The 14736-nt window shown below is 44.3% G+C and overlaps 2 protein-coding genes across 3 annotated transcripts in view; both read left to right on the top strand.

Annotated features, from left to right (window-relative positions):
• The first annotated feature begins 62 nt into the window (after positions 1 to 62).
• On the top strand, positions 63 to 7785 carry LOC141931129 (protein FAM83D-B-like). The gene is made up of 4 exons (XM_074842915.1): positions 63 to 2810; positions 4567 to 4734; positions 5335 to 5459; positions 5707 to 7785. Exons 1-4 carry the CDS (start codon positions 2358 to 2360, stop codon positions 6095 to 6097), a joined length of 1137 nt encoding a protein of 378 aa, XP_074699016.1. The 5' UTR covers positions 63 to 2357; the 3' UTR covers positions 6098 to 7785.
• A 1019-nt stretch (positions 7786 to 8804) lies between these two features.
• Positions 8805 to 14736, top strand: part of DHX35 (DEAH-box helicase 35) — a 32529-nt gene continuing 26597 nt past the window's right edge. For both annotated transcript variants that reach the window (XM_074842914.1, XM_074842913.1), the window contains exons 1-4: positions 8805 to 8863; positions 11100 to 11233; positions 11603 to 11695; positions 12536 to 12613. In XM_074842914.1, the coding sequence (XP_074699015.1) occupies positions 8824 to 8863; positions 11100 to 11233; positions 11603 to 11695; positions 12536 to 12613 (345 nt within the window). In that variant the 5' untranslated portion in view covers positions 8805 to 8823. The remainder of the gene's footprint in view (positions 8864 to 11099; positions 11234 to 11602; positions 11696 to 12535; positions 12614 to 14736) is intronic.

Raw genomic sequence — 14736 nt, 5'->3', positions numbered from 1 at the left:
TAACCTGAAAAGTAAGCTTGTTACTGCTTTCAAGGGTTGCTGATGGTCTGGCTTTAACTTATGTAAACTTGGAAGAATCTGAGTCAGGCTGATCTTGCTCAGAGTGGTTTTGGAGATTTAGCTTACATCAAGGTATACTCAATTTTTTTCTTTCTTATTAATATTGGCTTTTATTTCTACTTTGGCATGAGGGAAAACAACTTTTATAAGGAGCCATAAAGCTAATTTTGTTCAAAGTCTGACTTCAGTGATATGTACATTACTCTTCCACTAAAGTTGTGAAGGGTCTGTTGGAGCAGTTGCAGGTTTTTATCTTCAACTGTATCCTTTTTTCATTGTTTAAGCCTTCTGAAATGGACTGAGCTAACTAGCCCTTCAGTTTGATCATCCTCTCATGCCTTTGTGTAGATACACATGTATAAAAAAGTGTGTGTGTATATACACATCCTCAGAAAAGCATCTCTTTAAAAGCAAGACCTGGAAGTGGCAGCTTAGCACTCCAAGATAGCTGTACCCATTTTAGGTGCAGCCCGGATGGAAATGTTTCTAGTATTCAGAACTAAAAGCTAGATACATCGAACCTGTAAGATCTGGGAATGTATTGCTGAAGTGTTGGGTTTTTGTGCTTGTGAGTGGGAGATGAGGTGATATCTGGCGTTCAGTGTCGTGCTGCAGCACATCTGTTGTACTTCTTTTGGGATGACTTCAAAGAGCTTTGTCTTTTGTGCAACTTGTTACACAGAATTAGGACTCTTAGTCTTAGCTCTGTGAAATGAGCTTCCAGTTCTGGTTGGGCCTAGGAATGTCTAAACCATCTAGCTTCCATTAAGAGACCTGTAAACACGTTCCTTTTTGGAATGAACTTAGGTGAGACAGTCACTGAGGGCATGTGACAAAGCCCCTGTTCAAAAGTAAACTGACAAATGCACTACGAAATGTTATGGGTTATGTTTGTTAATATTATAGTACAAGAGTGAAAAAAAATATTTTTCTCCTTAGGCTGTCCTATCTGAAATAGTCTGTTTCCTGCTCTATTTATCCTTTATCTACTACTAACTTGGTTTGAGGAGCTGAAGTGCCACTCTCGCTTTTGAAAATACTCTACTTTCAATATTAAATGGATCTTAGGTTAAGTTGCTTTGCAGAGACGTTATCCGAATATTTGTTAGCAATATGCTGTGCAAGTGTGCTCATGTCTGTGCTTGCTGGATCGCTTATCTGAGCAGTGTGTGGATTCTCTCAGCTCTAACCTGTACTGTTTTTCTTTAGACCTACATCCTAGGATTTTAGTGACCAACCAGGCTGAATTCTGCCCACTCGAATCAGTCTGGGCTACGTATTTTCTTATTTTTGGGCCCGTGTGTCCAGTAGATGGCACATTTCAGCTGTTGTCTTGAATATTCTCCTAAACAGTAATGAATGGGTGAATGAACAGAAAAATATCCAAACTCAAAAAGGCTGCAACTTCAGTGCAGAGAGCAACTAACTTTAGCAGGTCTATCTCTGGAATTTATCTGGACAAAAAGGCCTAGCTACTTTCATTGTTGGATTTCAAAGCAGCCGTGCCTTCCCTAAAGCTGTAAGGCAGATGTATGAAGAGGTGCAGGTGGGGAAAAAAAATTCTGCCTGCACTTGTTTAAAAAGATGGGATGCTTTTTTGCCCGACCCCTGGAGCTGGAACACCAGGAGCGAAGCAAGTTGTAGAGAGGGAGCCACGATGTGCCTTCAAAGCCATTCTCGAGTTGTGTTTTTAAGAGCTCATGTTCAGCAGTGCTTGAATGTATGTAAGTACCCGATGAATACATACATGAATGTATGTAAAATCAACCTCTCTGCTCGATGTGCTTTTTAACTTTATTACACGGTGCAGCTGTTACGGTACTCTCTGAGCAACGAGAAGCAGTTTACAAATAAACTCCTTTTGCCGCGGGGGTTTTCACCCGATCCTGGCCGAGCTTTGTGTTCCCTTTGTTTGGCATTTCGAGCCTGGGTGACTAAGGCGGCGCTGCCCCTGTCGCCGGTGCCCTCCTGCCGCTCGGGGCGGGCTGAGCCCCGGGCCCTCCGACCCGCGGAGCCTTTTGATGCGGGCCGGGAGCCGGCCGAGGGCTGCGCGGCCTCTCGCTGCTTAATTCGAGGCTCGCGTCGGCTGGGGCTTCCCTGGGCGGGGGGAGACACCCGGCGCTGCCGCCCCAGACCGCCCCGCGGGCGACGCTGCTCCGGCGCCGTTCCCGTCCCGCTGCCGGCTCCTCTCTCCCCCGCGGGGCTCCCGGCGGGAGGCGGGGACGGGCGCTCCCGCGCGTGGGGCCGGCCCCGCCGAGCCGCTATAAAGGCTCCGCCGGGGCCGGGCCGGGCGCGCCATGGCCAACCCGTCGCAGTGCCTGGAGGAGGGCGCCGGGCGCTGGCCGCCGCGGCCGCCCGGGCCGTACAGCGAGGCGCAGCGGCTGGCGCTGGAGGAGCTGGTGGCGGGCGGCCCCGAGGCGCTGCGGGCCTTCCTGCGGCGGGAGCAGCTGCCGCCGTTCCTGTCGGAGCCCGAGGTGCAGGCCATCGCGCGGGGCGCCCTGCCGCCCGCCGCGGCCCCGGAGCCGGCGGGCGAGCCCTCGGCCGGCGCCTCCCTCGACGCCTCCTCGCTCACCTACTTCCCCGAGCGCTCGGACCTGGAGCCGCCGGCGCTGGAGCTGGGCTGGCCGGGCTTCGCCAGCGGCGCCTTCCGCGGGCTGACGCGGGTGGAGGCTCACTTCCAGCCGGGCTGCGGGGACAGCATCTACGGCTGCAAGGAGGCGGTGCGGCGGCAGATCCGCTCCGCCCGGCAGGTCGGTGACTGCGCTCCGCGGCCAGACCCCGCGCCCCGCTCCCGCCCTCCGCCTCGTCCTTCCCCCCGCACTGTCTTCTACAGAAGCCCCCGGGTTTACTCTGCTACTTTGTTACTGCTTTGGGGGTTTCCTGCCACCTTTGTATTTATTTTTTTAATAGGTTCGTTAATCGCAGCCGTTTTTGCCCCGCACTGATGCAAACCGAGCCCGCGCTGTCCCGGCCTCGCTCAGCTCCGCACCGGCGGGCGATGCGTCCGCAGCGCGCCCGTCCCCAGCCCCTCGAACTCGCCGTTGCTTCCCCGTGGTGCGGCGGGGACACCTCGGCTCGGCCCGCGGGACAGACCTGCGAGGGCAGGAGCTGGCTCCCGGGGGAGGTTTCACTCGAGGAGCTTGGGCGAGTACTCAGATCTTGGCATAAAATAGCGTGAGAATCTGAATAACTTGAAGACAAACTTCATTTGTATCTTAAGTGGGGAGGTGAGATACCAAGAACAGTCAGACACCGGTGAATTTTTTTACTGTTTCTTTTCATATTTGAGAATTTTGAAAGACTCTGGAAATAAGGTCACCTTTTTCTTCCGGCAATGCTTTTGAGGAAAACACATCTGTCCTCACAAAAACCCCCTCTTGCCTAGGAATCGGAGACCAAATTTGTCTAACACAGAACTAGACCCCTGTTTTGGCCGTATCTCAGGGCGAGGAGGAAATCTGAAGCGATACGTTTATTTTACCACTGTTCTGGTTCTTCCCAGATATTTTCGGCACCACCAAACACCTCCACGATCAGCAAGGTGCTCCTGTTACACCAAAAGTTACTGATGTAGCTGCCGAGGCTGACAGCAATGTCTTTCTTTTCTGATGCAAAATACTTTTTTTACCATCTCGCTTCAGTTTTTGGAGAGTCTCCTGCTGCCTTGTAGGTCTTGGCACTGCTCTAGAGGTGGAGGAAAGGAGAAAATGCTCAGATTTCCATAATTTCTTCTTGAAAGTGAAGTTATGTGGTAAAAAAGGGAAAACTTTTGTACAACCTTAATTAAAAACCATGAACAACATGCTACTGAACAGATGCAGGGGCTATCGATGCTGCTAACTAGTGATGAACTCTGATTTTTAAATAGAGGAAAGGTGTCTTTCTACAACAGGCTTTCAGGCTGGGTTGTTCATACCTATTGAACAAAAAAAAGATGCAGATCCTGGCAAAAGAAGCTTCAATGCCTGCTGCTGAAATTATAGTAAAAAGTGGAATTCTACAATGCAGTAATAAAAATCTTAAATGATGTTATCTGCTATAAATCAGTCAAGTGACCACAAATTGGGGCAAATAATCTTTAACAACAATTTCTGTCCATAAATTCAATACATATTTTTTTATATTTAACTACACAGGGACATGAGTAAGTGATCATAGTGAAGAGGCAATGTATGTTGTGTCTCCTGTACCTCAGTGTGCTGTACTCAGTAATCACCTTTACCAAAATACCATTCTCTTCACAGAACTTTATTCTAATTAGTTTTTTTTCCTTTCTCTTCTCTTTCCTATATGCCTGTTAAATGTTTCAGCAGTCCTGTGAACAACAGAAGAATACACCATATCACAGAAGACTGTACCATGTTCCATTACCACCAGGAAAAAAAAAAACAAACCAAAAAGAGGGAGGGGTGGGAATATTTAATTTGGAAGTCAAATTCCTCATATGCCATCTCCCTTGGGATGCTGTGGAAACAGCCTAATGATCTCTTCTGAAACTTGTTGCAGATGATTGCCCTGGTTATGGATTCCTTCACTGATACTGATATCTTCAAAGACCTCTTGGAAGCTTGTAGCCAGCGGCAAGTAAAAGCATATATCCTTCTAGATCAGTCTTCATTTTCCCACTTTCTAAAAATGTGCAAGGATCTGGGAGTTGACCTCGAACAGGAAAAGGTGAGCCTTGTTGTATTTATAGGGATAGAGAGTCGATCCTCTTATGACTGTAATCTTTGAGCTATCAAAAGAGGAAATTATTATGCCTGCTGCCATAAAATGGGGTTTATGTAGCTCTAGTTCTTTCTTGGAAGATTTAACAGTTCTTACATAAGAAGGCAATTAATAGAAAAACCAAAATCTTTACAAGTGGATGTTACAGGTGCTTTCTGAGCACAAATATTAATTGGCTATTCAAGGAAAGGCAGGAGGAATGTCCAGTTGCTAAAGCATGACTGGAGTTGCTCAGGCTCGCCGAGACCTTGAAGGCTGGTGGAGAAGCAGGTTCTGTCACAGAAGAGTCTGTGGAGTTTGGGTCCCTCCAACAGGAGTTTTTACAGTCACATTCTGCACAATCAGCGTATAGGTTTGCCCCTTAATGCCACCTCTTTGCCTACTGAAACAAGACAAAATTCTCATTTGGTTCCTAGAGGCTGAATCTTATGGCACTGTGCAGCAACCTTTGCTAGTTCCTCAGTGATCGTTATTCTTGTGCGTTACTCCTTTACATGCAATCATTTAACTTTGAAATCCACGTCACGCTTGCCGTATCTTTAACAGCTGATGAGAATTCGAAATATCACTGGGAAAACATACTACACGAGGTCTGGTGCCAAAATTGTTGGTAAAGTCCGTGAAAAGTTCATGTTAATTGATGGCATTAGAGTGACAACGGGCTCCTACAGGCAAGTGCCAATTTCTTTCTGTTGCTTAACACGGTTTCTTTACATGGAAAGGAAAACCAGCCATGTTGCAAAACTGCTTTCCTTATCAGAGTTTTTGTGTAATGTTTGTCCTAAAAAGAGCACACTGCTCATCATTTGCATTGTAAGAACAATTTAACTAAATGTGATGAAAGAGAATTTTCAGTTAATACTTTGTTTACTATTTATTTTTAATTAACTCAGAGTTTTCTCATTCTTCCTTTGCTAGTTTCACGTGGATGGATGGGAAGCTGAACAGCAGTAACATTTTGATTCTCTCAGGCCCCGCGGTTGCACACTTTGACCTGGAATTTCGGATTCTTTATGCACGGTCAAAGCCTATCAACCTCAAAGAGTTATCCAGCTGCAAGAGGAACAGGGTGTTGGACCAGCTGGTCAGGATAACAGTGGCTTCCAGAGACTCGACCAGGGAAAACTTCCTAGGAATGGAGTTTTTGTATCTTAGAGCATTTGTAGGAAATCTAAAAAGGAAGCGAAGCTGGCTGCATGCCTCAAGGGAGGCAGTCTACATGTCAAATAATGCAATGCATGCCTCTCCGCCACTGACTAAGAGGAATGGCTCTCTAGTTATGAGGCCACACTGGATCGTAGAGAGATGAATTGCACATTCACTCGGTGCGAGAAGCAGAACCTCAGGAAGCACGTCCAGCCGTCCATGTCCAGTACTGTCTTACTGTATGTTTGTGAGAGCAGCTGGGAAACAAACCTCGAACTGAGAGAAAGCGATACTGGAATTGTGGTTTTGTTTGAAGACCACTGTAATGCAGAGCAACAGATACAGTTATGGCATTGTCTTAGGCTCAGATGTGTTTTAAAAAAAATACTCTAACACCTAGAAAGCAGTTACTGACTTCTAGTATTCTGTCAGATTTTCATTTTTCAACCTATTCTTTACATGTTTTAAGCTGATGGGTTAGCAGTGTCTTAGCTCAGTAGCTCAAACCTTTTTGTAAGGAATCCAGGTATAGAAAATAATACTACTTAAAACTCTTCCAAAGATGAATATCAGGACTGCTGTACGGCTCTGAAATCAGTCTAAGTTTAGTCTTGTGTTGCATGAACTCTCCACAAACTGTTTCATGACACAGAACCGGAGTAATCATAATCTAGAAACTAGTAGACCAGTACCATGCTGCTAGTCCTCAAATGTCACATTTTCTTTACATGAAGCTGTGCTGCTAGGCAGAATGAGCTAACATGTCAGGCAAACAAGGCTTTCACAATGATTGAACTTCAAATTACCTTTTCTTTACAATTATAAGAATACTTAGATTGTTGGACATCATGCAATAAATGTATGCAAGGGATAGTATTCCTAAGAACTTACTATGTTTGTAGCAGAGCCAAATGAGGCCATTTTCTTGGCATTACTATATATTACTATACATACTTTTTGTTTTATGGTTGCTACTGCTGTCTGATCTTATGGGAAAAGCTGAGTAGATCTGAAATCTGTGAAGCTGCTGCTACTCCTCGAAAGCCTTACTTTTACCAGCCATGAAATAACATGGAAGTCAGAAATAGAACCGTTTATTTTTAAGGTTTCATGCAAGCTAGATTTTTAAAAATAAAAATCCATCCATTTCTGGAGAAAAACAAAAAAACCCAAATGAATAAACTGTCCTCCCAAACAGTTGTAAAGAGGCACTGAAGTTCCAGCAGCCTGCCAGTGCAGAAACTCTCAGCCCAACCACGGCAGCTGTGGCCAAAGCAAAGGTTCACCATTTCTCGAGTTGTTCTCGAGGCTCTTGGTCGGATATATGCGTGTGTAAGTGTCTCGTGGGTTCTGGGCTTCAAGGGGGAAGGTTAAAACTTAGCTGGGGAATTTCATCTGGGTCCGTGCTCAACATCTGCAGGACAGCATTAAATTGGACATGTGGAGCTTACAAACATGACCTTTATGGACAGTGCAATAATGTACTGATTAGGATAGAACTAATCTGCGCCCTTTTGCTTCTGCGCTTACAGTCATGGAAATGTAATAGTTTTGACTGTCCTAATCTGTAAATATTCAGTAGTTTAATCTTTTATCCAGATGTAAAGAAGTTTGAAATAGAAACTTTTATTCTCAACTATATTTTCCATACACATAAAACATATGGTGTTTTAGTCTATGCAAAATACTGTTTATGCAATCTTATTTTCACAGTGATATCTGTATATGTTTTCTCAAATATAAGTTTTTAACTTTATTATTCATCTCATTACTTTAATAGGCAACTCTTTCCATGTGCCATCAATAGGGTTTTTTCTCAACAGTTGCTAATATACTGATGATACAAAATAATGTGATGAGTCGTGTTTATTTTGAGAGTGGACTTAATCTGAAAAGTACATTGAAATAAATAACCAGAACTTTAAGAATGTCTTTAATTATAACTGAATAACCTCTTTTTCAAGTGGTTACCTACTTAGCATACGAAATGACCGTGGAGGGACAGCGTTGTGAAGTGCAGTCTGTGTGAATCACCACAACAGCACTGCCAGTGTATTGTTATTCATGGAGAATGATTAGTAAGAATATAAAGTGATTAGATTTTTTTTTTCATAAGCATGATTTTTTGACAGCATTGCTATAGTTATTAGAAGCTGGTTTTTTTTTGTTTTTGTTTTTTGTTTTTTTTTTCATTCCAGACTATACTTAGTTACTCAAAGTCTACACTGGGTTTGATTCAATAATAACTTCCCTAGGCTGTAATGAGCCTGTGGTAGGGCACCGCTGCATCTATTAACTATTACTGTAATTGTTTTCTTTCTAGTCCTTCAGCTGCCCGAGTGCAACAGCTGTGGTGCACGTAGTGTGGAGGCATCCTCTGTGTGCGATTAGCTTTACTTATGAGACAAGGACTTTTTGGAGGCGATCTTTCAACCCCGTTAAATCCTAGGTTTTCCCCCAGGTTTTACACTTCATTTTAGTACCCGTAGTTCCTGGCAGGCTTGGCTCACGCGTTATCGGTATTTCACCCTCCTCCCCCGGCTCGGAGGTGAAGGCTGCGTCTGTCACACCCGGGTTTCCTCAGCAACACCGCTTCTGCGGGGCTGACTGACCGCACGGGGCTCCCACGGGCTGTCACCCACCGGCAGCCGCTCGTGCCGTTAAGATACGGAAACGCCCGAAGCTGCAGCACTTCATGCTTAGCGCTGGTAACGGACGGGACCCTGGGCCGCCCCTGGAGAAGCGGGGGCAGCGCTCGGCCGGGAGGCGCCTTCCCTCAGCGGGAGCAGCCGGCGAGGCCGCCTCAGGCCCGGGCCGGGCCCCCGCGGCTACGGACGGCGCGTCACGTGGGCCCCGCCCCGCCGCTTCCGGTTGCCCTCTCACCCCAAGATGGCGGCGCCCGTGGGACCGGTGAAGTTTTGGAAGCCGGGTGAGGGGGCGCGGGCGGTGCGGGAGTGGCGGTCCCGGGGTGATGGGGGTGCGTGTCAGAGAGTGCCTTCCCGCGCTGTCTGTGGCGAGGGCGCCGGCAGCCGCCGGCTGTTGGGGGTCGCCCGGATTTTAGACGCCGAGGACAGAGGAGAAACGCGCTGTCCCTGCGCCGCCGGGGCCTGGCGGGCGGCGAGGTCGCTGCGACTCCAGCTGGGAGCTGCCCGGTGCTGGGGGCGGCAGGGGAGGGGACGGAGTCCGCCCTCAGTCCTCTGGGGTGGGGGTGGATGACTCGCCGGGTGGGTGTGCCCCCCCCTCGTGGGGGGCTCGGCTGGCTGGAGAAACGCTCTGGGGAACCTGAAGAAGTTTATTAAAGGGAGGTGCGAAGTCCTGCCCCTGAGGGGGAGTAACCCCAGGTGCCGCACAGCGGGGAGAGCAGCTCAGCAGAGCAGAGGGGACCTCGGGCTACAAGCTGAGCGTGAGCTGTTGGTGAGCCCTGGCAGCAAAGAAGGTCACCCACACCCCCGGCTGCGTGAGGAAGAGCGCTGCTCTTAGGCTGAGGGAGGTGATCCTTCCCCTCAGCGCCATATCGGGGTGCTCTGTGGGCTCCCCAGCACCAGAAAGATATGGGCTTACTGAAGTAGGTCCACAAAGTGACAGACCAAAAAGCCAGTTGAGAGATGGGAGCATGCAACATGCAAGGGGGGGCTGAGAGAGCTGGGACTGCGCAGCCTGGAGAAGAGGAGTCTCAGGAGGATCTTTTTGTTGTATATAAATACTTGATAGGGGGGTGTAAAGAAGAGGGAGGCAGACTCTTCTTGGTAGCGCCTACTGACAGTACATGAGGCAATGGGCACAAGCTGAAACATGAGAAAGTCAGCTTAAACATGAGAAAAACCTTTTCTACTCTGTGGGTGACGAGGTTCTAGAACAGTCAGGTGGGTTGTGGGGTCTCCAACCCATCTGAACGAGGACCTGTTGTAAGTGACCCTGTAGTAAGCAGGGTGATGGTCTAGAAGGTCTCCAGAGGTGCCTCCCAGCTCTGCTGTGGCTCTGTGATTGTTCCCTCGGGGTATGGGCAGTTGTATACCTTCTCATTCACTTATCCCAAAGGGGAGCTTAGTGGGACTGGGTTTGGTAAATTTTTTAAAATTGGTCACTGTATTGTGGTATGCCATGGCTTGCAAAGCTATTCCACAGCCAAGATTAGTTTAGCAAACAGCTTCTTAATAATTTGAATATTATAATAATATGTGCATATATACAATATGTATATATGTAGTAATATGTTGACAGTTGTGTATTAAAAAAAGCACAGAAAATGCTGTGAAAGAAAATCTGTGGGTGGTGAGAAGCAATATCTGTTAACTTCATTGATTTGTCAAGATCCAGATATTCAAGTCCCTGGTTCTTAACTTCCCCATCTGTCCTGGGTACTGAATAGTTATTGGAATCATTGCTAATCACTCTTAAAATTGGATCAAATTGCCATAAAAGTTGCTTGGCAGCTTTGAATAGGGACTGTTTTTAAACAGTGGAGAAAGTGGAAAAAGCCCAAACAAGCAAATCCTCCAAACAGGGGAATCCTTCTCTTTGCTCTCAGACTTTTCCAGTTGAATCTGCAGCTGGAGATGACACATTTTGTTACTGAGATGAGTTTTTGTTTCTAGTTCACTTGCATGATTCAGCATTTTCAGTTGTCAGTAGTTTTATAGTAACCTGCAGCAGGAATAAATGAAGTTTCAGTTACTGAGGTAAATTCAGATCTGAACCAAGTGGCATATCTCATGAGCAGGCGAGGTTGAATGTTTATACAGTTGAGGTTAGTCAGGGAAGTTCTGTTGCACGTCTGACCGGCTGGCTTAAAATCCATGGATGTACTTCTGAGAAGGATACTGAAGATATATCTGAACTGTTGCACGGAAAAAGAAGCTCCCAAGAGCTTGCTGTATATTTTTCACATGTTCTTTTTTTCCTCCTTTATCTTCTTTTAAGAATTCAAATACTTATTCACGTTAGATTTGCTTTTTTTTAACCAGCAGGGGACACATATTTTATTTGAAAGAATTTCTGCGTGTTTACTGTTAGCTAATATTTTGATTATCGTCACAGAAAAGTTAGCCTTGATATATGCTGCTACTCATGATTCCTCCTTTTAAGGAACATGTTTATTTTGGTTGTATTGTGATACACTAGGCAGAAGTGTGCTCTTCTAGTTAAAATTCACTTTCCTCATCTAGGCACAGAAGGTCCTGGTGTCAGTGTCTCAGAGGAGAGACAGAGTCCTGCTGAGAGTAGTGGCATAACCATCATCTATAATCCTTATGCTTCCCTTTCTATTGAACAACAAAGACAAAAGCTGCCTGTTTTTAAGGTACGGAAGTTCTTTTTGGTATATTAAATCTATTGTATGATGTTTGGCTCATGTCTTTTCTTAAAAGAGCAGGAGAGAACTGCTTTACAATATAAAGTAATAATTTTATGACCTTGCTCTCTTCATTTGTTGGAATTGATTGTCCTGTTTGACAACTGTTAGTGACAGTTTTACAGGCTTTGAGATTTAAGTTATTTACTATATGTTGTACATATCATTTATAGATTTCAAAGAACTGTTTAGCTTTTGGCAGCAAACTCCATGTAAAATGAGTTTACTATGTCTGTTAGATATGTAAATATGGTCATTTAAATTATTTTCTTATTTTTGTACATGTTTTTGATACTTAAATGTCATCTTCTCTTTCAGCTAAGAAATCACATACTTTATCTAGTGGAGAACTATCAAACTCTAGTGATTGTTGGGGAAACAGGTTGTGGCAAATCAACACAGATTCCACAAGTAAGTGTCTGTTAAAGTTGGTAAAATCAGGTATTGCCTTGTGGGATTTTACATGAAACCTTAAACCTGCAACCCAGAACTGCAGTGTGAGAATGGAATTCACCTGTGCTCGTGTGTGTGACCAAAAGGAGAGAAATATAAGGAGAAAATAGCAGGAGCTGGTATATCTGTAATATAAAACCTCCTTCCACTACAGTAAAGGACCATATCCAACAAATAAGTTTATGCTGGTACAAATACTAGTCACTGTGCTATAGTGGGTGTTTATTACTCTATCAGAATCATGTTTAAAATTTTGTTGAGGATATGTTTTTAAGAAGGAAAAAAGGTACGATTTTCTTACAAACTTTCCTCTTGGAAATTTCTGGAATGTTGTATTTTTTCTGGTTTTGTAAAACTTTCTCTTTTGTGACAGGAGTGAAAAAAGTCTGATAATGTTTCAATGTTAGTTCTTGATTTTAACTCAAAAATTTGCAGACTAATGATGAATGCCACCTGCCTCACTGTGAGCACAGGTCTTGTGCTGCTTAGCTTTTTTTCTTAAAGGGATTATAAAATAAAGGAAAGAAGAGAAGATGAAGTAGTTAAAAAATACTTGAGACCCAAAGAACTGCTCTTAGATGCTTTCTGAAAGCACGTGTGCTTAGGAAGTAGGTATTGTACTGTATTACTTCCAATGGTGAGATTAATAATGCACAAAATCTCTAAGTGACTAATTTGCCTAAGGTCATGCATCAGTTGGTGTCAGAACCAGGAAAAAGCACATAGTGTGGAGAGCTAACACCTTGCTGTAATCACAGCACAACCAATTAATTTCTTATCCTCGATATTTGTTTGCAGTACCTAGCAGAAGCTGGCTGGACAGCTGAAGGAAGAGTTGTTGGAGTGACGCAGCCTCGTCGGGTTGCTGCTGTTTCAGTGAGTTTCTCCACTGTGTCCAAATTTTCCCAGTTTGTTGTCATAATAACCTCCAATTTATTAGCAGGTTTTGCTGAATAGCAGGAATCACAACTGTGTGAGCTCCTGAATGAATAGATGTTTCCGCTTATCTTCCTCACAGGATGGCTGGTACTATACACTGAATTCAACCTGATTAGTAGGTCTTGCCAGAGATTCTGAGTCCAGAATTGCAGATGTGGAAGCTTTGAAATAAAATTGAATGGCATCAGCAGAACTGTGTATAGAAGTTAGGGCTGTGCAGGTTTGAGCTATGATTGACTGCACTAGAACTGTGCTTGTGTGACCCTTAACTTCTTTCACAGAGTAAAGTAGTGATATAAATCAGTGTACATTAACATAGCCAGTAGAAGGAGGAGGAGGGTGTGTACCCCTTTCTAGCAACTCATACGTAGTGTTTTTTTAATTTTTTTTTTTTGTTCTTGTGGGATTTTTTTTTTGTTTCTTCCTGTAAGAGTGTCAGGGAAAAGAGGAAACAATTTTATTGTGAGAAATCTTTTTATATACATAATATGTCTAGGAGAGCATAATGTCAACTGCATGTACTAGGAGAGGAAGAAGACAAGATGCTGAGGGCAATAACCTGTAGTCTCTGTTAATACTCTGCACAGAAAGCATCCAGTGTTCCTTGACTTCATAACTGAAGCCAAACACTGACTTGGTGGGGTGAAGTTTCTGCTGCAGCATTCTTTTTGTACAGAAGACTGAGATGCCATTTTGTAACCCTCATTGTGCCTGTTCTTTATAATGTATTAAACTGTACCTGCAACAGATCAGCTTATGCCTCTGCTCAAAATGTCGTAGACTGAGCAGCTGTACAGCTTGCTGTTTCATCTCATCCAGTGGTCTTTGACCAGATCCAACGTGGTTAAGCAAACAGTCTCTAGCAGTGAATCGGCATCCTGTGCTTCGGGCAGTCTGCCTGCAGTGCCCTCCCTTTTCTCCTTCATAGGACATCCAGCTGACAGTGCGTGGTTCTACAGGAGATACTGTGTATACTGCAATGATTTCTCACGTGACAGACTTACTTCTCTTTTCTCTTTCATGTCTTAACGCATTTTTAAGCCTAAAATAAAAAGATTACTCAGTTAGGGCTTAGTATATAGACGCAGTAGGATTTTTCTTCAAGAATGTCATTGCAAACTGTGTGGACTGTGTGGCTGTTGCAGGGACGTGAGAGATATGGTTGATGATTTACTGCTTTGTCTTGAACTGAAAGCAATCTTTTAAGAGGTGTGCTTATCTGCGTTCCCATCTAGAGTATGGGGGTTGTCAGAAGTAAAGATAAGTAGTTTCAGAGGCATAAAGCACAGTTTAGAAATTCCTGAACTTCTGTTTGCATTACCCAGACTGACAATTATCCTGAATGCTTGGGCTGAAAGTGATTCAGTGATAAGATTCCATGTGAAATCATGAATTTGCTGCCTGCTGGTATAGTTTAGAATGTCACTCAAATGACTGAGAGTAGCTTGCTTTGGGAATTCTACTAGGACTAATGTATGTATTGTGGAGTTTTATTGTGTCTTTAATAAATGTCTTTCCAGCTTGCTGAAACCATGGCCTGATAATACCTAATATTCTGTAGAGTAAGTCCAAATAACTCAGGATTTTTAGCTAAAGGAGCTCTTGGCTTAAAACTGGCCCAGGTAGTACTGTTCCAAAAACTGTTGCTTATTTTAATTATTCTGCCAGTTCTCTGTCTGTTTTCTGCAGAGAAGATTATGTATTTCAAAAAGTACAGTAGCATCTTTATTTAAAAAAAAAAAAAAGGACAGATTAGGTTAACTGGTAACTTTTTTCTGCATGCCATATACCTGTACTCTTTCCCTTTTCACATGCCAACTGTGTTCTTAAATTGAATTCCTGCAATTGCTGGTAGGTGGTCCTTCCCCAACCTTGTGACTGGTTGAGTGGCTGCCTTTGTAGGTCTGTCAGAGGACTTACCACAGAAAGGTACCTCTGTAGCATTCCTGAGTAGAAGCAGTGTGAAACAGATTTATTAAGTTACTCTAAAACACTTTAAAAGTATTTACCACTTGTATGTGCTGTTACATCAAACAGAATTTTGAATGAGAACAAATAAT

The sequence above is a fragment of the Strix aluco genome, chromosome 17 (assembly GCF_031877795.1).
Source record: "Strix aluco isolate bStrAlu1 chromosome 17, bStrAlu1.hap1, whole genome shotgun sequence".
In the NCBI taxonomy this organism is placed as follows: Eukaryota; Metazoa; Chordata; class Aves; order Strigiformes; family Strigidae; genus Strix; species Strix aluco.
The sequence above is the reverse complement of the archived record's forward strand: the minus strand, read 5'-3'. Positions and strand labels throughout refer to the sequence as shown.

Excerpts from the sequence above, each read along its gene's own strand:
- LOC141931129 (XM_074842915.1), top strand. The coding sequence starts at position 2,358 with ATGGCCAACCCGTCGCAGTGCCTGGAGGAGGGCGCCGGGCGCTGGCCG. Across the intron at positions 4,735-5,334 it reads TTGACCTCGAACAGGAAAAG|CTGATGAGAATTCGAAATAT; the intron begins GTGAGCCTTGTT and ends TATCTTTAACAG. Across the intron at positions 5,460-5,706 it reads GTGACAACGGGCTCCTACAG|TTTCACGTGGATGGATGGGA; the intron begins GCAAGTGCCAAT and ends TTCCTTTGCTAG.